Source organism: Scyliorhinus torazame, chromosome 8, assembly GCF_047496885.1.
Source record: "Scyliorhinus torazame isolate Kashiwa2021f chromosome 8, sScyTor2.1, whole genome shotgun sequence".
Taxonomy (NCBI): domain Eukaryota; kingdom Metazoa; phylum Chordata; class Chondrichthyes; order Carcharhiniformes; family Scyliorhinidae; genus Scyliorhinus; species Scyliorhinus torazame.
Window position 1 is genome coordinate 175,648,022 of NC_092714.1, and position 23,902 is coordinate 175,671,923.

General features: G+C 56.1%; 1 protein-coding gene across 1 annotated transcript in view; it reads left to right on the plus strand.

Moving 5' to 3' along the window:
* apcdd1l (adenomatosis polyposis coli down-regulated 1-like) overlaps positions 1-23,902 on the plus strand; it is a 72,135-nt gene that overhangs the window by 25,441 nt on the left and 22,792 nt on the right. Inside the window, exon 2 of the mRNA XM_072515487.1 lies at positions 10,590-10,722. Coding sequence (XP_072371588.1) covers positions 10,590-10,722 — 133 coding nt within the window. The remainder of the gene's footprint in view (positions 1-10,589; positions 10,723-23,902) is intronic.

A 23,902-nucleotide genomic window follows, 5' to 3' on the forward strand; every position in this document is an offset into this window, starting at 1 on the left:
GTCCCGAAAGACATGCTGTTAGGTAATTTGGACATTCTGAATTCTCCCTCCGTGTTCCTGAACAGGCGGCGGAATGTGGCGACTAGGAGATTTTCCCAGTAACCTCACTACAGTGGTAATGTAAGCCTACTTGTGACAATAAAGATTATTATTATATTATAAATATTTTTTAAAAATTAATACTGTTAGGCTCACAGGCTAATGATATCACACGTAAATATACAGATATTCCATCAAAGGAAAAGGGACGGAGTGATATCATGGTCGTGTTGTAATTCACTGACTGACCACTAGGAATCTCATTAATATATAAGTGAATGTTAGAGTCAGGTGACCTCAGACTGACCAGGGAGCTGGAAGAGAGAGGTTGCTTGTGCATGAGAGGAAGGGGGAACAAAGAGAGGAAGGGGTAATAGAGAGAGAGAAGATGAACAGGAGGGTGAACAGAGAGAGGAAGGAGGACCAGAGAGAGGGAAGGGGAAACAGAGAGAGAGAAGGGGGGCAATCAGAGGGCGAACAGAGAGAGGAGAGGGAACAGAACGAGTGAGAGGGGGAACAGAAACAGATGGGGGTAACAGAGAGAGAGAGAGAGAGAAGGGGACAGGGAGAGAGGGGGAATGGAGAGAGAGGGAGCAGTGGATGAGAGAGGGAGCAGTGGATGAGAGGAGTGGGAAATGAAAGAAAGAGGGGTGAAGAAAAAGGAGGAAGGGGTGGGGAATTAAAGAGAGAGGAGGAATAGAAAGACAGACAAACAGAGAGGCATACAGACAGATAGGGACAGTGAGAGACTGAGAGAGACAAAGAGGAAAGGAAGCAGAGACAGAGTGGGAGAGAAAGTCGAAAGGTGTCTACAGATTAATGGCTAGTCGTAGTTTGTGAAATCTTCCCTTGAATGTTCTCTTTCCCAGGAGTGAGCTGAGTTCAATCATTGACCAGGGGCTCAAACCCTAGCACCGTCAGCCCTTTTGTTTTGAAAAGACCTGTTTTCGGTCAGTTTGGTGCATCAAACTGTGATAAGAAACAACACTCAGAATCTAACTGAGGAAACTGCATCATAAAGCCGAAAGATGGTCAGACGGCCAGAGCAGAGCACTGAGAAACATCTTCCACGATCAGCACTCCAGTCTCACCCAGACATGAGGGTCAGGCAGCTGATCGACCTTGGCTGGCCTCACACCTGACCCTGACTCTGTCCCCACCTGGCTTCTTTTCGTAGGGGGCCACTGGCGATCGATCAGTGGAGGAAGCCGTACCGAACACCTCCCTTTCCGATCGCCGGCATTGGGGTCAACTCCTGTCCTGGCAAAGATCAGAGGAATGAACAGGGGCCAGGGATCGATGTTGGCTCCGATTAGTTCAGGATGATTAGCAACTCATTGGTTAATAATAATGGGGGGGTGTGAGGGGAGAATCCTGCTTTGTTCTTCAAATCCAAAAAAGGCAGGTGCGCCCTGTGTCTGGCTCATTGCTAAGTTGAATATCAAAAGCCATGGGCCACGCTCAGGTTATGTAAAGAGAAACAGACTTGCATTTCTCTAATGGTTCTTACAGCTTAAACCAACTTAAATGAGTATGCCACCACCGTCACAACTTCATCAGCAATTGTGTGGACGACTGCGTGCCAAAGAAAGCAGTACGTGCGTTCCCCAACCGGAAACCATGGCTCAATCGCGAGATTGACTCCCTACTGAAGGACAGGTCTGAGGCGTTCAAGTCAGGCGACCCTGACCTATACAAGAAATCCAGGTACGACCTCCGCAAAGCCATCCGAGATGCCAAGAGAGAATATCAAACCAAGCTAGGGTCACAGACTAGCATTACAGACTCTTGGCGGTTGTGGCAAGGCCTAAACAACATAACGGGCTACAAAGCGAAGCCAAGCAGTATCTCCAGCAGCAGCACAAAGCTCCCCGATGAATTCAATGCATTCTCTGCTCGGTTCAAGCAGGAAAACTACGATCCACTGTCGAGTGCCCCAGCAGACCATAACTCACCCATACCCACCATCGCAGCTTCCAAAGTCAGATCGGCCTTCCTGAAAGTGAACCTTCGGAAGGCGACAGGCCTGGACGGGATCCTTGGTCGTGCACTCAGAGCCTGCATGGACCAGCTGGCTGATGTGTTCGTGGACATCTTTAACCTGTCCCTACTCCGCTCCGAGGTCCCCACCTGCTTCAAGAAGGCCACCATCAAGAACCAGGCAACGTGCCTCAATGACTACTGTCCGATGGCCCTGACTTCAGTTGTAATTAAGTGCTTCGAGAGGTTGGTCTCTCGCCATTCCCCGTTTCTCTCTCCATTCCCCCTCTCTCTGTCCCCTTCTCTCTCTCTCTCTCTCTCTCTCTCTGTTACTCCCTCCATACTCCCAGAACACCTTGATCCACTGCAATTCGCATACTGCCGCAACCAGTCCACAGCAGACGCCATTTCCCTGGCCCTACACTCATCCCTAGATCATGTCAACAACAAGGACTCCTACATCAGACTCCTATTTATTGATTACAGCTCCGCCTTCAACACCATAATCCCAGCCAAGCTCATATCAAAGCTCCAAAACCTAGGACTTGGCTCCTCACTCTGCAACTGGATCCTCGACTTTCTGACCCATAGACCACAATCAGTAAGAATAAACAACAACATCTCCTCCACGATAGTCCTCAATACCGGGGCCCCGCAACACTGCATACTTAGCCCCCTCCTATACTCCCTGTACAAGCATGACTGTGTCGCAAAATTTGGTTCCAACTCCATCTACAAGTTTGCTGACGATACGACCATAATGGCCCGGATCTCGAATAACGAAGAGTCAGAATACAGGAGGGAGATAGAGAACCTAGTGGAGTGGTGTAGCGACAACAATCTCTCCCTCAATGCCAGCAAAACTAAAGAGCTAGTAATTGACTTCAGGAAGCAAAGTACTGTACACACCCCTGTCAGCATCAACGGGACCGAGGTGGAGATGGTTAGCAGTTTCAAATTCCTAGCGGTACACATCTCCAAAAATCTGTCCTGGTCCACCCATGTCGATGCTACCACCAAGAAAGCACAACAGCGCCTATACTTCCTCAGGAAACAAAGGAAATTTGGCATGTCCACATTAACTCTTACCAACTTTTACAGATGCACCATTGAAAGCATCCTATCTGGCTACATCACAGCCTGGTATGGCAACTGATTGGCCCAAGACGGCAAGAAACTTTGGAGAGTCGTGAACAGTCTAGTCCATCACTCGAACCTGCCTCCCATCCATTGACTCCATCTACACCTCCCACGTCCTGGGGAAAGTGGGCAGCATAATCAAAGACCCCTCCCACCCAACTTACTCACTCTTCCAACTCCTCCCATCGGGCAGGAGGTTCAAAAGTTTGAGAACACGCACAAACAGACTCAAAAAGAGTTTCTTCCCCACTGTCACCAGACTCCTAAACGACCCTTTTATGGACTGACCTTATCAACACTACACCTCTGTATGCTTCATCCGATGCCAGTGTTTATGTAGGGGCTTTTCACAGTAACTTCATTGAAGCCTACTTGTGACAATAAGTGATTATTATTTTTAGTTACAGTGTGTACCTTGTGTTGCCCTATTATGTATTTTCTTTTATTTCCTATTCTTTTTATGCACTTAATGATCTGCTGAGCTGCTCGCAGAAAAATACTTTTCACTGTACCTCGGTACACGTGACAATAAACAAAATCCAATCCAAATCCAATCTAGCCTCAGTATCCCGATGTGCTGCACACACGACAAAGTACCTTTTTGAAGTGTAGTCACGGTGTAGGAAGCACAGCAGCCAATCAGCACACAGGAAGTTCCCACAAACACCACTCTGATAATGACCAAGTCATCCGTTTTTTATATAAAAACTGAAAATGCTGGAAAAATGCAGCGGGTTTGGCAACATCTGACTGAAGATCTCTGAAGAAGGGTCATACGGACCGGAAACATTCCTTCAGTTTCCCTCTCCACAGACGCTGCAAGACCTGCTGAGTTTTTCCAACATTTTCCGTTTTCAGATTTCCAGCATCCACAGTATTTTGCTTTTATTAATCCGATTTTTACTTTGTTTGACAGTCATATATTGAGCAGAACACCGAGGAAACCTTCCCTGCTCTTTGTCAATTTAAATAATAATATTTTTTAAAAATAATATTTTATTGATGTTTTCATATTTAACAAACATGATCTCAACTACAACACAACTATAAAAATTGTTCAAATGTGGTACAATTGCCGTGTTAACACCACAAGAAATCAGAGATATAGGGTGCAATTCTCCAGACTCATTGCGCTCTCGCTCGAGCGAAACGATGCCGGTGAATAGTGGGAGAGGCAGAAAACGGAACTCGCGCCAGGCACCAAACCATTTGCGATGCAACCGGCCCGCCTCTGTAGGCGAAATCAGGATCCTATAACATGGCAAAAAAACAATTATCACCACTTAAGCCCTATTTCCACACAATGAACAGGAGCCACCCCATATCCAAGGGACTCCCGTGATTCAGCGGCCTCCCCAGGGAGTGGTCACGCTGGCGCCGAATAGTACGTCTTTTGAAAAACAAGATCAGACGTGCGCAGGTCCGCCATGTCAACCCCTGGACCGTATGTTCCCGGACCAGGGGCAACCCCAGCCCCTGCCTCTCTGGCCCACCGACCACCCATAACTCCTACTGACCGTGCGGCTGAGGCTATTGCTAATAGGGAATTAGCAATCGTGATTAAGTAAGCACTTCACACAACCCAAGTGGATCCCTGTGGGTGGGCGGGCCATGTAGCATGTGGGAGTCATTGCATAGCAACCCAATCATACCTTGATGCATAGACACTGTGCTTGAACAATGCGGGAGGCAACACTACAGATGCAGCAGCCAAATTTCGATCACCCAGGGGATGGGCCCCAGCACCGGGCACGAGTCCACGGCCGGGTGTATGTGGGCAGGGCGTCTCGGGCGGCTTATGTCTGGGGGGATTGGTGGCTGCCCTGCATCAAGGAACAAAAAGCCATAGGCACCATTTTGCTTGTAGTGAGGGTATTTTAATGTTCCTTGTACAACTGTACACCACTGCCTCACTATTCTGATGGTGCCACTCCACTATCCCCACCCTCTCTTACTCACCCCCACAAAGCTTCCCTATCCCTCCCCCCAATGCATATCCCACTCCTTACCCTTCCCCTAACCTTGCCCCCTCCCGCAGTGGCCTCAGTAATACTTGATGTGCTTGGCCTTCCTAGTTTATAGCTACGTCCAGGTGTCTCCCCAGGATGGACATCTGAGGTGGATGCAACCAGCTGCTTACCTCCTCCTATGGCCTCCGATGCCCCTGGCGGGCATCCTCTAGGGGCAGGAACGTCCCGGCGCACTTGGCGGGGGGTACGTATACAGCCGTGCTGGCCTGTTTCGGTGCTGACTGCGAGATGTGGCCTCAGCAGAGGGGTGGAACTCAGGGGAGCTGGAGGCCACCATCGCCACTCCATGGGAAGGTTGGTACCTAGGCCCCGTCCCAATCTGTGCCCATAGGGCCCTGGGGTTCACCTTGGGATAGAGGGGCAGCTGGTTCAAGCCCCATCTGTTCCTGCATCATCAGGCTCTGCGAGCCTGACATGTCCCGCAGAACCTCATCAAGGTCAGCCTGGTACTGGGTGACATCCCCCAGCGAGGCGGACATTCTGCAGAGACCCTCAGCCATGGCCATCACCGACTGCGAGACTTCCTGGACACCTTCACTCGTGGTGCCGATGTCATGCCATTTTTCACCACTGCGGCTGCCACCCTTGCAGTGTTGGCCTTGGTGCCACTCATTGCCAGCGCCATCTCCTGCACCCCAAGCCGCTGGGACTCATCCAAGTGGCTATGGATCAGCTGGAGTGACGCTGACATCTCCCTCTGAATGTCCAGGTTGCTCCCTATCCTCTCCATCAGCTCCGGGTACCTCTGTACCACAAGCTCAGCATCAGGCAGACCTCCGACTGCTGTCTCGCCTGGGGTTCCTGCCTCCACCTGATATACATCAGCAGCAGTGTGGTGCTCACCAGATTGTGCCCCAGAAGCCTGACCACTAACATTTCCCACCGAGGTGCGTGTATCTGCGCTGGTGGAGGGTGGGCATGACCGCTGCACCGCGACGACGGTTGCATCCTCGAAGCTCCCCTCTGAGGTGTTGTCCTCGGAGTCAGTGGAGGGGGCCGCCCGGGATGGGCCGGCGCCGTCGGCTGGAGGACCTGCGGGAGAATGGACATGTGGTCAGAGGGAGGGACGGGTCAGTCAGTAAGGCAATCAGTACTCACGTTTGACCGGTTCCCCCGGGTGGAGCCCGGTGGCTCCTCACCTCTACGGCGTCCGACAGCCTCTGCGTGGGTGACCGCCCTGTCCTCGGCCATGCCGGTCACCTCCAGGGCCCGCTCCTCGAAGGAGGTGAGGGATCTTATGTACAGCACCCCTCCGCCAGTCTTGGCCCTCTCCCAACGGTTATGGGAGAGCTTTTCCTGAGGAGACACAAAGAGGGCATTGTTAGCCACATGTGTGGTTCACAGTGGTGGGAAGGGGTGTCTACTCACTCGTGCTGCCCGGTGTCGGACGTTGATCTTTTTTCGGCACGGAAGACCAGTCCACTTGTTCGCACTCCCCGAGCACACAGCTGCCGCCAATTCATCCCAGGCAGCACTGGCTGCCTTGTGGCTGACTCTCGAGGACCCGTGGAGGAACAGGACATATCTCCTGGCCTCCACAGCGTCTAGCAGCCTTCCCAGGTCAGCATCTCTGCATCTTTGGGCTGGTCTCCTGGGCACCATTGTTGCGAGCTGGCTGGGGTTGGTTCAGCAAGTGCAGCTTAAGTGCCGCTCGACCGTGTTCGCGGAGGGCGGGTGAGCGCGGTGCTGCCAAATGAGCTGGCGAGCCTTCATTTGTGCCGAGAAGCCTGTGAGGCCTCATTAAGTGGGCCAATTAACGTTGAATTGCATTGCCAGCCTCACTGGGCGGCAATTCCCGCTTGTTATCACACTTAGAAATGTTTCCGGAGAATTGCGCCCAAAGTCTCTGTTTAACATATCGTGTGACAGGGCAGCATCCGCTCGGTCCTGCACTATAGTGCCTGAATTATAATCATACTATCAAAGGAAATAAGAGCAGAAGTAGACCATTCAGCCCCTCAAGCCATTTACCAAGATATGGTCACTTTGATTGTGGCCTTAACTCCACTTTCCTATCTATCCCCTGTAATCATTGATTCCCTTGAAATCTGTCCGTCTCACCCTTGAATATATTCAATGACTCAACCTCCACTGCTCTCTGGGGGAGAAAATTCCACTGACTAACAACCTTCTGAGTAAAAGAGTAAAAACAACAGGGTTGTGGTGATGGGAGACTTCAACTTCCCCAATATTGACTGGGACTCACTTAGTGCCAGGGGCTTAGACGGGGCGGAGTTTGTAAGGAGCATCCAGGAGGGCTTCTTAAAACAATATGTAAACAGTCCAACTAGGGAAGGGGCGGTACTGGACCTGGTATTGGGGAATGAGCCCGGCCAGGTGGTAGATGTTTCAGTAGGGGAGCATTTCGGTAACAGTGACCACAATTCAGTAAGTTTTAAAGTACTGGTGGACAAGGATAAGAGTGGTCCGAGGATGAATGTGCTAAATTGGGGGAAGGCTAATTATAACAATATTAGGCGGGAACTGAAGAACATAGATTGGGGGCGGATGTTTGAGGGCAAATCAACATCTGACATGTGGGAGGCTTTCAAGTGTCAGTTGAAAGGAATACAGGACCGGCATGTTCCTGTGAGGAAAAAAGATAAATACGGCAATTTTCGGGAACCTTGGATGACGAGTGATATTGTAGGCCTCGTCAAAAAGAAAAAGGAGGCATTTGTCAGGGCTAAAAGGCTGGGAACAGACGAAGCCTGTGTGGCATATAAGGAAAGTAGGAAGGAACTTAAGCAAGGAGTCAGGAGGGCTAGAAGGGGTCACGAAAAGTCATGAGCAAATAGGGTTAAGGAAAATCCCAAGGCTTTTTACACGTACATAAAAAGCAAGAGGGTAGCCAGGGAAAGGGTTGGCCCACTGAAGGATAGGCAAGGGAATCTATGTGTGGAGCCAGAGGAAATGGGCGAGGTACTAAATGAATACTTTGCATCAGTATTCACCAAAGAGAAGGAATTGGTAGATGTTGTGTCTGGAGAAGGGGGTGTAGATAGCCTGGGTCACATTGTGATCCAAAAAGACGAGGTGTTGGGTGTCTTAAAAAATATTAAGGTAGATAAGTCCCCAGGGCCTGATGGGATCTACCCCAGAATACTGAAGGAGGCTGGAGAGGAAATTGCTGAGGCCTTGACAGAAATCTTTGGATCCTCGCTGTCTTCAGGGGATGTCCCGGAGGACTGGAGAATAGCCAATGTTGTTCCTCTGTTTAAGAAGGGTAGCAAGGATAATCCCGGGAACTACAGGCCGGTGAGCCTTACGTCAGTGGTAGGGAAATTACTGGAGAGAATTCTTAGAGACAGGATCTACTCCCATTTGGAAGCAAATGGACGTATTAGTGAGAGGCAGCACGGTTTTGTGAAGGGGAGGTCGTGTCTCACTAACTTGATAGAGTTTTTCGAGGAGGTCACTAAGATGATTGATGCAGGTAGGGCAGTAGATGTTGTCTATATGGACTTCAGTAAGGCCTTTGACAAGGTCCCTCATGGTAGACTAGTACAAAAGGTGAAGTCACATGGGATCAGGGGTGAACTGGCAAGGTGGATACAGAACTGGCTAGGCCATAGAAGGCAGAGGGTAGCAATGGAGGGATGCTTTTCTAATTGGAGGGCGGTGACCAGTGGTGTTCCACAGGGATCAGTGCTGGGACCTTTGCTCTTTGTAGTATATATAAATGATTTGGAGGAAAATGTAACTGGTCTGATTAGTAAGTTTGCAGACGACACAAAGGTTGGTGGAATTGCGGATAGCGATGAGGACTGTCTGAGGATACAGCAGGATTTAGATTGTCTGGAGACTTGGGCGGAGAGATGGCAGATGGAGTTTAATCCGGACAAATGTGAGGTAATGCATTTTGGAAGGTCTAATGCAGGTAGGGAATATGCAGTGAATGGTAGAACCCTCAAGAGTATTGAAAGTCAAAGAGATCTAGGAGTACAGGTCCACAGGTCATTGAAAGGGGCAACACAGGTGGAGAAGGTAGTCAAGAAGGCATACGGCATGCTTGCCTTCATTGGCCGGGGCATTGAGTATAAGAATTGGCAAGTCATGTTGCAGCTGTATAGAACCTTAGTTAGGCCACACTTGGAGTATAGTGTTCAATTCTGGTCGCCACACTACCAGAAGGATGTGGAGGCTTTAGAGAGGGTGCAGAAGAGATTTACCAGAATGTTGCCTGGTATGGAGGGCATAAGCTATGAGGAGCGGTTGAATAAACTCGGTTTGTTCTCACTGGAACGAAGGAGGTTGAGGGGCGACCTGATAGAGGTATACAAAATTATGAGGGGCATAGACAGAGTGGATAGTCAGAGGCTTTTCCCCAGGGTAGAGGGGTCAATTACTAGGGGGCATAGGTTTAAGGTGAGAGGGGCAAGGTTTAGAGTAGATGTACGAGGCAAGTTTTTTACGCAGAGGGTAGTGGGTACCTGGAACTCGCTACCGGAGGAGGTAGTGGAAGCAGGGACGATAGGGACATTTAAGGGGCATCTTGACAAATATATGAATAGGATGGGAATAGAAGGATACGGACCCAGGAAGTGTAGAAGATTGTAGTTTAGTCGGGCAGTATGGTCGGCACGGGCTTGGAGGGCCGAAGGGCCTGTTCCTGTGCTGTACATTTCTTTGTTCTTTGTTCTTTGAGAGAAGAAATTCTTCCTCCTCTCACTCTAAATGGGAGATGCCGTATTTTTAAGCTGCGCTCCCTCGTTCTAGATTCCCCCACGAGAGGAAGCAGCCCCTCAGTATTCACCCTGTTAAAGTCTCCTCAGAATATTATACATTTCAGTCAGATCACATCTCATTCTTATTTAGGCCCAACCTGCTCAACCTTTCCTCATAGACAACTCATTCATCCCAAGAACCAGCCCAGTGAAGCTCCTCTGAATGGCTCCCAATGCAAATATATCCTTCCTTAAATAAGGAGACCAAAACTGTACTCAGTTCTCCAGGTGCAGTCTCACCAATGTCCCGTTCAGCTGTAGCAAGACTTCCCTGCTTTTATATTCCATTTTTTTGGCAATACAGGTCAACATTCCATTTGTCTTCCTAATTACTTGCTCCACCTAACGTTTGGTGATTCATTTACAGGGTCACCCAGACGCCTCAGCACTGCAGCATTCTGCAATCTCTCTCCAATTAAATAATGTTCTGCTTTTCTATTCTTCCTGCCAAAGTGGATAACCTCACATTTTCCCACGGTATTCCCCATCTGCTGAATTTTAGTCCACTTGCTTACCCCAGCTATATCCCTTTGCAGACTCAGATTATGTACTCAAGGCTCTGAGGTGGGATTCCGAGACAGAATAGCCATACCCAGTGGGCCACGGCTGACATATTATTTTCCAGCTGGTGTCTGAGTATTGCTCTCAGAAGGTTTCTTCTCTTCAATCCTAGGGCTGCTGAGTGCTGAGGCAGCAAGACTACACTGGGAACCTCTGTGCCTGCACCAACTGCGACACCTACAGGATGCATCCAGGATTACAATTGTCATTCCACCCAGGCTGGAGGGGCACTGGATTTCCACACGGTAAGATAAAAAGCAGCTGGGTGGGAAACAGATGATTGTACATGGAGAGCTGATATAGAATTCACCTACATTCACATTGCACTGAATAAAAGCTAATATATTCCGTCAGCTGTTTTTAATTTAGAAAGGATGGCAATTCCACACTGTCATTTTCAAATAAATTGTCCCTGAAAGTATTTGTAGATACCGAAAGACACTGTTGATCTTTGCTAACACTGCGGAGACAGAAATGCAATTGTCTGTACATTTAAAATAAATATATCCCATATTCAATGTGAAATGTGGGGGGGGAGTCAGGGTGTGATGTGGGGGGGAGTCAGGGTGTGATGTGGGGGGGAGTCAGGGTGTGACGTGGGGGGAGTCAGGGTGTGACATGCGGGGAGTCAGGGTGTGACAGGGGGTGGAGTCAGGGTGTGACATGGGGGGAGTGAGGGTGTGACATGCGGGGAGTCTGGGTGTGACGTGGGGGGTAGTCAGGATGTGACATGGGGGGGGTGTCAGGGTGTGACGTGGGGGGGGAGTCAGGGTGTGATGTGGGGGGGAGTCAGGGTGCGATGTGGGGGGGAGTCAGGGTGTGACAGGGGTAGGGAGTCAGGGTGTGACGTGGTGGGGAGTCAGGGTGTGACGTGGGGGGAGTCAGGGTGTGACATGCGGGGAGTGACCAAGAAGGTAGATGAGGGCAGTGCAGTAGACGTTGTCTACATGGACTTTAGCAAAGCCTTTGACAAGGTACCGCATGGTAGGTTGTTGCAGAAGGTTAAAGCTCATGGGATCCAGGGTGAGGTTGCCAATTGGATTCAAAATTGGCTGGACGACAGAAGGCAGAGGGTGGTTGTAGAGGGTTGTTTTTCAAACTGGAGGCCTGTGACCAGTGGTGTGCCTCAGGGATCGGTGCTGGGTCCACTGTTATTTGTGATTTATATTAATGATTTGGATGAGAATTTAGGAGGCATGGTTAGTAAGTTTGCAGATGACACCAAGATTGGTGGCACAGTGGATAGTGAAGAAGGTTATCTAGGATTGCAACGGGATCTTGATCAATTAGGCCAGTGGGCCGACGAATGGCAGATGGAGTTTAATTTAGATAAATGTGAGGTGATGCATTTTGGCAGATCGAATCAGGCCAGGACCTACTCAGTTAATGGTATGGCGTTGGGGAGAGTTATAGAACAAAGAGATCTAGGAGTACAGGTTCATAGCTCCTTGAAGGTGGAGTCGCAGGTGGACAGGGTGGTGAAGAAGGCATTCGGCATGCTTGGTTTCATTGGTCAGAACATTGAATATAGGAGTTGGGACGTCTTGTTGAAGTTGTACAAGACATTGGTACGGCCACACTTGGAATACTGTGTGCAGTTCTGGTCACCCTATTATAGAAAGGATATTATTAAACTAGAAAGAGTGCAGAAAAGATTTACTAGGATGTTGCCGGGACTTGATGGTTTGAGTTATAAGGAGAGGCTGGGTAGACTGGGACTTTTTTCCCTGGAGCGTAGGAGGCTTAGGGGTGATCTTATAGAGGTCTATAAAATAATGAGGGGCATAGATAAGGTAGATAGTCAACATCTTTTCCCAAAGGTAGGGGAGTCTAAAACTAGAGGGCATAGGTTTAAGGTGAGAGGGGAGAGATTCAGAAGGGCCCAGAGGGGCAATTTCTTCACTCAGAGGGTAGTGAGTGTCTGAAATGGGCTGCCAGAGGTAGTAGTAGAGGCGGGTACAATTGTGTCTTTCAAAAAGCATTTAGATAGTTACATGGGTAAGGTGGGTATAGAGGGTTATGGGCCAAGTGCGGGCAACTGGGACTAGCTTAATGGTAAAAACTGGGCGGCATGGACTGGTTGGGCCGAAGGGCCTGTTTCCATGCTGTAAACTTCTATGATTCTATGATTCTATGAGTCAGGGTGTGACAGGGGGTGGAGTCAGGGTGTGACATGGGGGGGAGTGAGGGTGTGACATGCGGGGAGTCTGGGTGTGACGTGGGGGGGAGTCAGGATGTGACGTGGGGGGGGTGACAGGGTGTGACGTGGGGGGGGAGTCAGGGTGTGATGTAGGGGGAGTCAGGGTGTGATGTGGGGTGAGTCAGGGTGTGACGTTTGGGGGAGTTAGGGTGTGACGTGGGGGAGTCAGGGTGTGACGTGAGGGAGTCAGGGTGTGACGTGGGGGAGTCAGGGTGTGACGTGGGGGGGAGTCAGGGGGTCACAGGGGGCGGAGTCAAGGTGTGACGTGGGGGGGAGTGAGGGTGTGACGTGGGGGAGTCAGGGTGTGATGTGCGGGGAGTCTGGGTGTGACGTGGGGGGGAGTCAGGATGTGACGTGGGGGGGGTGTCAGGGTGTGACGTGGGGGAATCAGGGTGTGACGTGCGGGGAGTCTGGGTGTGACGTGGGGGGGAGTCAGGATGTGACGTGGGGGGGTGTCAGGGTGTGACGTGGGGGGGGGAGTCAGGGTGTGATGTGGGGGGAGTCAGGGTGTGACGTGGGGAGAGTCAGGGTGTGACATGGGGAGAGTCAGGTTGTGACGTGGGGAGAGTTAGGGTGTGGCGTGGGGGGGGAGTCTGGGTGTGACGGGGGGAGTCAGGGTGTGACGTGGGGGGGAGTCAGGGTGTCATGTGGGGAGAGTCACGGTGTGACGTGGGGGGGAGTCAGGATGTGACGTGGGGGGGTGTCAGGGTGTGACGTGGGGGGGGATTCAGGGTGTGATGTAGGGGGAGTCAGGGTGTGATGTGGGGGAGTCAGGGTGTGACGTGGGGAGAGTCAGGGTGTGACTTGGGGGGGAATCAGGGTGTGACGTGGGGAGAGTCACGGTGTGACGTGGGGGGGAGTCAGGGTGTGACGTGGGGTGAGTCAGGGTGTGACGTGGGGGGAGTCAGGGTGTGACATGGGGAGTGTCAGGTTGTGACGTGGGGAGAGTTAGGGTGTGACGTGGGGGGGGAGTCTGGGTGTGACGGGGGGAGTCAGGGTGTGATGTGGGGGGGAGTCACAATGTGACAAGGGGGGGGGTGTCAGGGTGTGATGTGGGGGAGTCAGAGTGTGACATGGGGGAGACAGGGTGTGACGTGGGGGGGTTTCCGGGTGTGACGTGGAGGGGAGTCAGGATGTGACGTGGGGGGGGTGACAGGGTGTGACGTGGGGGGGGAGTCAGGGTGTGATGTAGGGGGAGTCAGGGTGTGATGTGGGGTGAGTCAGGGTGTGACGTTTGGGGGAGTTAGGGTGTGACGTGGGGGAGTCAGGGTGTGACGTGAGGGAGTCAGGGTGTGACGTGGGGGGGAGTCAGGGAGTGACAGGGGGCGGAGTCAAGGTGTGACGTGGGGGGGAGTGAGGGTGTGACGTGGGGGAGTCAGGGTGTGACGTGCGGGGAGTCTGGGTGTGACGTGGGGGGGAGTCAGGATGTGACGTGGGGGGGTGTCAGGGTGTGACGTGGGGGAATCAGGGAGTGACGTGCGGGGAGTCTGGGTGTGACGTGGGGGGGAGTCAGGATGTGACGTGGGGGGGTGTCAGGGTGTGACGTGGGGGGGGGGAGTCAGGTTGTGATATGGGGGGAGTCAGGGTGTGACGTGGGGAGAGTCAGGGTGTGACATGGGGAGAGTCAGGTTGTGACGTGGGGAGAGTTAGGGTGTGACGTGGGGGGGGAGTCTGGGTGTGACGGGGGAGTCAGGGTGTGACGTGGGGGGGAGTCAGGGTGTCATGTGGGGAGAGTCACGGTGTAACGTGGGGGGGAGTCAGGATGTGACGTGGGGGGGTGTCAGGGTGTGACGTGGGGGGGGAGTCAGGGTGTGATGTATGGGGAGTCAGGGTGTGATGTGGGGGGAGTCAGGGTGTGACGTGGGGAGAGTCAGGGTGTGACTTGGGGGGGAATCAGGGTGTGACGTGGGGAGAGTCACGGTGTGACGTGGGGGGGAGTCAGGGTGTGACGTGGGGTGAGTCAGGGTGTGACGTGGGGGGAGTCAGGGTGTGACATGGGGAGAGTCAGGTTGTGACGTGGGGGAATCAGGGTGTGACGTGCGGGGAGTCTGGGTGTGACGTGGGGGGGGAGTCAGGATGTGACGTGGGGGGGTGTCAGGGTGTGACGTGGGGGGGGAGTCAGGGTGTGATGTAGGGGGAGTCAGGGTGTGATGTGGGGGAGTCAGGGTGTGACGTGGGGAGAGTCAGGGTGTGACTTGGGGGGGAATCAGGGTGTGACGTGGGGAGAGTCACGGTGTGACGTGGGGGGATGTCAGGGTGTGACGTGGGGTGAGTCAGGGTGTGACGTGGGGGGAGTCAGGGTGTGACATGGGGAGAGTCAGGTTGTGACGTGGGGAGAGTTAGGGTGTGACGTGGGGGGGGAGTCTGGGTGTGACGGGGGGAGTCAGGGTGTGATGTGGGGGGGAGTCACAATGTGACAAGGGGGGGGGTGTCAGGGTGTGATGTGGGGGAGTCAGAGTGTGACATGGGGGGAGACAGGGTGTGACGTGGGGGGGTTTCCGGGTGTGACGTGGAGGGGAGTCAGGATGTGACGTGGGGGGGGTGACAGGGTGTGACGTGGGGGGGGAGTCAGGGTGTGATGTAGGGGGAGTCAGGGTGTGATGTGGGGTGAGTCAGGGTGTGACGTTTGGGGGAGTTAGGGTGTGACGTGGGGGAGTCAGGGTGTGACGTGAGGGAGTCAGGGTGTGACGTGGGGGAGTCAGGGTGTGACGTGGGGGGGAGTCAGGGAGTGACAGGGGGCGGAGTCAAGGTGTGACGTGGGGGGGAGTGAGGGTGTGACGTGGGGGAGTCAGGGTGTGACGTGCGGGGAGTCTGGGTGTGACGTGGGGGGGAGTCAGGATGTGACGTGGGGGGGTGTCAGGGTGTGACGTGGGGGTATCAGGGTGTGACGTGCGGGGAGTCTGGGTGTGACGTGGGGGGGAGTCAGGATGTGACGTGGGGGGGTGTCAGGGTGTGACGTGGGGGGGGAGTCAGGGTGTGATGTATGGGGAGTCAGGGTGTGATGTGGGGGGAGTCAGGGTGTGACATGGGGAGAGTCAGGGTGTGACTTGGGGGGGAATCAGTGTGTGACATGGGGAGAGTCACGGTGTGACGTGGGGGGGAGTCAGGGTGTGACGTGGGGTGAGTCAGGGTGTGACGTGGGGGGAGTCAGGGTGTGACATGGGGAGAGTCAGGTTGTGACGTGGGGAGAGTTAGGTTGTGACGTGGGGGGGGAGTCTGGGTGTGACGGGGGAGTCAGGGTGTGATGTGGGGGGGAGTCACAATGTGACAAGGGGGGGGTGTCAGGGTGTGATGTGGGGGAGTCAGAGTGTGACATGGGGGGAGACAGGGTGTGACGTGGGGGGGTTTCCGGGTGTGACGTGGAGGGGAGTCAGGGTGTGACATGCGGGGGGAGTCAGCGTGTGACGTGGTGGGGTGTCAGGGTGTGATGTGGGGGGAGTCAGAGTGTAACATTGCGGGAGTCAGGGTGTGATGTGGGGGGAGTCAGGGTGTGACACGGGGGAGTCAGGGTGTGATGTGGGGAGGAGTCAGGGTGTGATGTGGGGGGGAGTCTGGGTGTGACGTGGGGGGTGTCAGGGTGTGACATTGCGGGAGTCTGGGTGTGACGTGGGGGGTGTCAGGGTGTGACATTGGGGGAGTCAGAGTGTGGTATTGGGGGAGTCAGGGTGTGACATGGGGGGAGGCAGGGTGTGACATGGGGGGTGTCATGGTGTAATGTGGGGGGAGTCAGGGTGTGACATGGGGGGAGACAGGGTGTGACATGGGGGGAGGCAGGGTGTGACATGGGGGGTGTCATGGTGTAATGTGGGGGGAGTCAGGGTGTGACATGGGGGGAGACAGGGTGTGACATGGGGGGGTGTCATTGTGTGACGTGGGGGGGGAGTCAGGGTGTGACGTGGGGGGGGTGTCAGGGTGTGACATGGGGGTATTCAGAGTTTGATGTGGGGGGGAGTCACAATGTGACAAGGGAGGGGTGTCAGGGTGTGACATGGGGGGAGTCAGATTGTGACTTGCGGGGAGTCAGGGTGTGACATGCGGGAGAGTCTGGGTGTGACGTGGGGGGGGTCAGGGTGTGACGTGGGGGGTGTCAGAGTGTGACATTGCGGGAGTCAGGGTGTGATGTGGGGGCGTGTCAGTGTGTGACATGGGGGTAGTCAGAGTGTGCATGGTGGGTTTCAGGGTGTGACGTGGGGGGGAGTCACAATGTGACAAGGGGGGGTGTCAGGGTGTGACATGGGGGGAGTCAGAGTGTGACTTGCGGGGGAGTCAGGGTGTGACTTGCGGGGGAGTCAGGGTGTGACGTGCGGGGGAGTCTGGGTGTGACGTGGGGGGGGTCAGGGTGTGATGTGGGGGGAGTCAGAGTGTGACATTGCGGGAGTCAGGGTGTGATGTGGGGGGGAGTCAGGATGTGACATGGGGGGTGTCAGGGTGTGACGTGGGGGGAGTCAGGGTGTGACATGGCGGGGGAGTCAGGGTGTGATGTGGGGGGGAGTCAGGGTGGGACGTGGGGGGGTGTCAGGGTGTGATGTGGGGGGGAGTCAGGGTGTGACGTGGGGGGAGTCAGGGTGTGACGTGGCGGGAGTCAGGGTGTGACGTGGGGGGAGACAGGGTGTGATATTGGGGGAGTCAGTTTGTGACGTGGGGGGAGTCAGAGTGTGACGTAGGGGGAATCAGGGTGTGACGTGGGGGGAGTCAGAGTGTGACATTGGGGGAGTCAGGGTGTGATGTGGTGGAGAATCAGGGTGTGACATGGGGGGTTGTCAGGGTGTGATGTGGGGGGAGTCAGGGTGTGACGTGGGGGGAGTCAGGGTGTGACATGGAGGGGTGTCAGGGTGTGACATGGGGGGGTGTCAGGGTGTGACATTGGGGGGTGTCAGTATGTGACATTGGGGGAGTCAGGGTGTGATGTGGGGGGAGTCAGGGTGTGACATGGGAGGGTGTCCGGGTGTGACACGGGGGAGTCAGGGTGTGATGTGGGGGGGAGTCTGGGTGTGACGTGGGGGGTGTCAGGGTGTGATGTGGGGGAGTCAGAGTGTGACATTGGGGGAGTCAGAGTGTGACATTGGGGGAGTCAGCGTGTGACGTGGGGGCTGTCAGAGTGTGATGTGGGGTAGTCAGAGTGTGACATTGGGGGAGTCAGGGTGTAATGTGCTGGGGAGTCAGGGTGTGACATGGGGGGAGACAGGGTGTGACATGGGGGGTGTCATTGTGTAACGTGGGGGGAGTCAGGGTGTGACGTGGGGGTTCAGGGTGTGACGTGGGGGGGTTTCAGGGTGTGACGTGGGGGGGAGTCAGGGTGTAACGTGGGGGGGTGTCAGGGTGTGACATGGGGGTAGTCAGAGTGTGATGTGGGGGGGAGTCACAATGTGACAAGGGGGGGGTGTCAGGGTGTGACATGGGGGGAGTCAGAGTGTGACATGGGGGGAGTCAGAGTGTGACGTGCGGGGAAGCCTGGGTGTGACGTGCGGGGAAGTCTGGGTGTGACGTGCGGGGGAGTCTGGGTGTGACGTGCGGGGTGTCAGGGTGTGACGTGAGGGGAGTCAGAGTGTGACATTGCGGGAGTCAGGGTGGGACGTGGGGGAGTGTCAGTGTGTGACATGGGGGGAGTCAGGGTGTGACGTGGGGGGAGTCAGGGTTTGACGTGGGGGAGTGTCAGTGTGTGTCATGGGGGGAGTCAGGATGTGACGTGTGGGGGGTGTCAGGGTGTGACATTGTGGTAGTCAGAGTGTGCATGGGGGGGTGTCAGGGTGTGACGTGGGGGGGAGTCAGTGTGTGTCATGGGGGGGAGTCACGATGTGACAAGGGGGGTGTCAGGGTGTGACATGGGGGGAGTCAGGGTGTGACATGGAGGGGAGTCAGGGCAAGATGTGGGGGGGATCAGGGTGTGATGTGGGGGGGAGCCAGGGTGTCACGTGGGGGGGAGTCAGGGTGTGACTTGCGGGGGAGTCAGGGTGTGACATGCGGGGGAGTCTGGGTGTGACGTGGGGGGGGTCAGGGTGTGACGTGGGGGGAGTCAGAGTGTGACATTGCGGGAGTCAGGGTGTGATGTGGGGGGGTGTCAGTGTTTGACATGGGGGTAGTCAGAGTGTGCATGGTGGGTTTCAGGGTGTGACGTGGGGGGGAGTCAGGATGTGACATGGGGGGTGTCAGTGTGTGACGTGGGGGGAGTCAGGGTGTGACATGGCGGGGGAGTCAGGGTGTGATGTGGGGGGGAGTCAGGGTGGGACGTGGGGGGGTGTCAGGGTGTGATGTGGGGGGGAGTCAGGGTGTGACATGGGGGGAGTCAGGGTGTGACGTGGGGGGAGTCAGGGTGTGACGTGGGGGGAGACAGGGTTTGACAATGGGGGAGTCAGTTTGTGACGTGGGGGGAGTCAGGGTGTGACGTGGGTGGAGTCAGGGTGTGACGTGGGGGGAGTCAGAGTGTGACATTGGGGGAGTCAGGGTGTGATGTGGTGGAGAATCAGGGTGTGACATGGGGGGGGTGTCAGGGTGTGATGTGGGGGGAGTCAGGGTGTGACGTGGGGGGAGTCAGGGTGTGACATGGGGGCGTGTCAGGGTGTGACATGGGGGGGTGTCAGGATGTGATGTGGGTGGAATCAGGGCGTGACGTGGAGGGAGTCAGGGTGTGACGGGGGAGTCAGAGTGTGACATGGGGGGAGACAGGGGGTGACGTGGGGGGGTTTGAAGGTGTGACGTGGAGGGGAGTCAGGGTGTGACATGGGGGGGAGTCAGTGTGTGACATGGGGTTAGTCAGAGTGTGCATGGTGGGTGTAAGTGTGTGACGTGGGGCGGAGTCAGTGTGTGTCGTGGGGGGGAGTCACAATGTGACAAGGGGGGTGTCAGGGTGTGACCTGCGGGGGAGTCAGGGTGTGACTTGCGGGGGAGTCAGGGCGTGACATGGGGGGGTCAGGGTGTGACGTGGGGGGAGTCAGAGTGTGACATTGCGGGAGTCAGGGTGTGACGTGCGGGGGAGTCTGGGTGTGACGTGGGGGGGTCAGGGTGTGACGTGGGGGGAGTCAGAGTGTGACATTGCGGAAGTCAGGGTGTGATGTGGGGGGGAGTCAGGATGTGACATGGGGGGTGTCAGGGTGTGACGTGGGGGGAGTCAGGGTGTGACGTGCGTGGGAGTCTGGGTGTGACGTGGGGGGGGTCAGGGTGTGTCGTGGGGGGAGTCAGAGTGTGACATTGCGGGAGTCAGGGTGTGACGTGCGGGGGAGTCTGGGTGTGACGTGGGGGGGTCAGGGTGTGACGTGGGGGGAGTCAGAGTGTGACATTGCGGAAGTCAGGGTGTGACGTGCGTGGGAGTCTGGGTGTGACGTGGGGGGGTCAGGGTGTGATGTGGTGGGAGTCAGAGTGTGACATTGCGGGAGTCAGGGTGTGATGTGGGGGGGAGTCAGGATGTGACATGGGGGGTGTCAGGGTGTGACGTGGGGGGAGTCAGGGTGTGACATGGCGGGGGAGTCGGGTGTGATGTGGGGGGGAGTCACGGTGGGACGTGGGGGGGAGTCAGGGTGTGACATGGGGGGGAGTCAGGGTGTGACATGGGGGGAATCAGGGTGTGACGTGGGGGAGTCAGGGTGTGACATGGGGGGGTGTCAGGGTGTGACGTGGGGGGGGAGTCAGGGTGTGACATGGGGGGAGTCAGGGTGTTATGTGGGGGGAGTCAGGAAGTGATGTGGGGGGGGAGTCAGGGTGTGATGTGGGGGGGGGAGTCAGGGTGTCATGTGGGGAGGAGTCAGGGTGTGATGTGTTGGGGACTCGGGGTGTGATGTGGGGGGGGTCAGTATGTGACATTGGGGGAGTCAGGGTGTGATGTGGGGGGAGTCAGGGTGTGACATGGGAGGGTGTCATGGTGTGACACGGGGGAGTCAGGGTGTGACGTGGGGGTGAGTCAGGGTGTGACAAGGGGGGGTGTCATGATGTGACGGGGGATTCAGGGTGTGATGTGGGGGGGAGTCTGGGTGTGACGTGGGGGGTGTCAGGGTGTGATGTGGGGGAGTCAGAGTGTGACATTGGGGGAGTCTGGGTGTGACGTGGGGGGTGTCAGTGTGTGATGTGGGGGAGTCAGAGTGTGACATTGGGGGAGTCAGGGTGTAATGTGGGGGAGAGTCAGGGTGTGACATGGGGGGAGACAGGGTGTGACATGGGGGGTGTCATTGTGTGACATGGGGGGGAGTCAGGGTGTGACGTGGGGGGGTGCAGGGTGTGACGTGGGGGGGTTTCAGGGTGTGACGTGGGGGGGAGTCAGGGTGTGACGTGGTGGGGTGCCAGGGTGTGACGTGGGGAGGGGTGTCAGGGTGTGACGTGGGGGGGTGTCAGTGTGTGACATGGGGGTAGTCAGAGTGTGATGTGGGGGGGAGTCACAATGTGACAAGGGGGGGTGCCAGGGTGTGACATGGGGGGACTCAGAGTGTGACTTGCGGGGGAGTCAGGGTGTGACGTGTGGGGAAGTCTGGGTGTGACGTGGGGGGAGTCAGGGTGTGATGGGGGAGTCAGAGTGTGACATGGGGGGAGACAGGGGGTGACGTGGGGGGGTTTGAAGGTGTGACGTTGAGGGGAGTCATGGTGTGACATGGGGGGGGAGTTAGGGTGTGACGTGGGGGGTTGTCAGGGTGTGACATTGTGGTAGTCAGAGTGTGCATGGGGGGTGTCAGTCTTTGACGTGGGGGGGAGTCAGTGTGTGCCGTGGGGGGGAGTCACGATGTGACAAGGGGCGTGTCAGGGTGTGACATGGGGGGAGTCAGGGTGTGACATCGGGGGGTGTCAGGATGTGATGTGGGGGGAGTCAGGGCGTGATGTGGGGGGTGTCAGGGTGTGATGTGGGGGGGAGTCAGGGTGTCTCGTGGGGGGGAGTCAGGGTGTGACGTGGGGGGGAGTCAGGGTGTGATGTGGGGGGAGTCAGTGCGTGATGTAGGGGGGAGTAAAGTGTGACGTGGGAGGGATTCAGGGTGTGATGTGGGGGGAGTCAGGGTGTGACGTGGGTCGGAGTCAGTGTGTGTCGTGGGGAGGAGTCAGAGTGTGACATTGCGGGAGTCAGGGTGTGATGTGGAGGGGTGTCAGTGTGTGACATGGGGTTAGTCAGAGTGTGCATGGTGGGTGTCAGGGTGTGACGTGGGGCGGAGTCAGTGTGTGTCGTGGGGGGGAGTCACAATGTGACAAGGGGGGGTGTCAGGGTGTGACCTGCGGGGGAGTCAGGGTGTGACTTGCGGGGGAGTCAGGGTGTGACGTGGGGGGGGTCAGGGTGTGACGTGGGGGGAGTCAGAGTGTGACATTGCGGGAGTCAGAGTGTGACGTGGGTGGAGTCAGGGTGTGACATGGGGGGAGTCAGAGTGTGACATTGGGGGAGTCAGGGTGTGATGTGGTGGAGAATCAGGGTGTGACATGGGGGGGGTGTCAGGGTGTGATGTGGGGGGAGTCAGGGTGTGACGTGGGGGGAGTCAGGGTGTGACATGGAGGGGTGTCAGGGTGTGACATGGGGGCGTGTCAGGGTGTGACATGGGGGGGTGTCAGGATGTGATGTGGGTGGAATCAGGGCGTGACGTGGAGGGAGTCAGGGTGTGACGGGGGAGTCAGAGTGTGACATGGGGGGAGACAGGGGGTGACGTGGGGGGGTTTGAAGGTGTGACGTGGAGGGGAGTCAGGGTGTGACATGGGGGGGGAGTCAGTGTGACATGGGGTTAGTCAGAGTGTGCATGGTGGGTGTAAGGGTGTGACGTGGGGCGGAGTCAGTGTGTGTCGTGGGGGGGAGTCACAATGTGACAAGGGGGGTGTCAGGGTGTGACCTACGGGGGAGTCAGGGTGTGACTTGCGAGGGAGTCAGAGTGTGACATTGCGGGAGTCAGGGTGCGACGTGCGGGGGAGTCTGGGTGTGACGTGGGGGGGTCAGGGTGTGACGTGGGGGGAGTCAGAGTGTGACATTGCGGAAGTCAGGGTGTGATGGGGGGAGTCAGGATGTGACATGGGGGGTGTCAGGGTGTGACGTGGGGGGAGTCAGGGTGTGACGTGCGTGGGATTCTGGGTGTGACTTGGGGGGGGTCAGGGTGTGTCGTGGGGGGAGTCAGAGTGTGACATTGCGGGAGTCAGTGTGTGACGTGCGGGGGAGTCTGGGTGTGACGTGGGGGGGTCAGGGTGTGACGTGGGGGGAGTCAGAGTGTGACATTGCGGAAGTCAGGGTGTGACGTGCGTGGGAGTCAGGGTGTGACGTGGGGGGGGTCAGGGTGTGATGTGGGGGGAATCAGAGTGTGACATTGCGGGAGTCAGGGTGTGATGTGGGGGGGAGTCAGGATGTGACATGGGGGGTGTCAGGGTGTGACGTGGGGGGAGTCAGGGTGTGACATGGCGGGGGAGTCAGGGTGTGATGTGGGGGGGAGTCACGGTGGGACGTGGGGGGGAGTCAGGGTGTGACATGGGGGGGAGTCAGGGTGTGACATGGGGGGAATCAGGGTGTGACGTGGGGGCGTCAGGGTGTGACATGGGGGGGTGTCAGGGTGTGACGTGGGGGGGAGTCAGGGTGTGACATGGGGGGAGTCAGGGTGTTATGTGGGGGGAGTCAGGAAGTGATGTGGGGGGGAGTCAGGGTGTGATGTGGGGGGGGGGAGTCAGGGTGTCATGTGGGGAGGAGTCAGGGTGTGATGTGTTGGGGACTCGGGGTGTGATTTGGGGGGGGGTCAGTATGTGACATTGGGGGAGTCAGGGTGTGATGTGGGGGGAGTCAGGGTGTGACATGGGAGGGTGTCATGGTGTGACACGGGGGAGTCAGGGTGTGACGTGGGGGTGAGTCAGGGTGTGACAAGGGGGGGTGTCATGGTGTGACGGGGGATTCAGGGTGTGATGTGGGGGGGAGTCTGGGTGTGACGTGGGGGGTGTCAGGGTGTGATGTGGGGGAGTCAGAGTGTGACATTGGGGGAGTCTGGGTGTGACGTGGGGGGTGTCAGGGTGTGACATTGGGGGAGTCAGCGTGTGACGTGGGGGGTGTCAGGGTGTGATGTGGGGGAGTCAGAGTGTGACATTGGGGGAGTCAGGGTGTAATGTGGGGGAGAGTCAGGGTGTGACATGGGGGGAGACAGGGTGTGACATGGGGGGTGTCATTGTGTGACATGGGGGGGAGTCAGGGTGTGACGTGGGGGGGTGCAGGGTGTGACGTGGGGGGGTTTCAGGGTGTGACGTGGGGGGGAGTCAGGGTGTGACGTGGTGGGGTGCCAGGGTGTGACGTGGGGAGGGGTGTC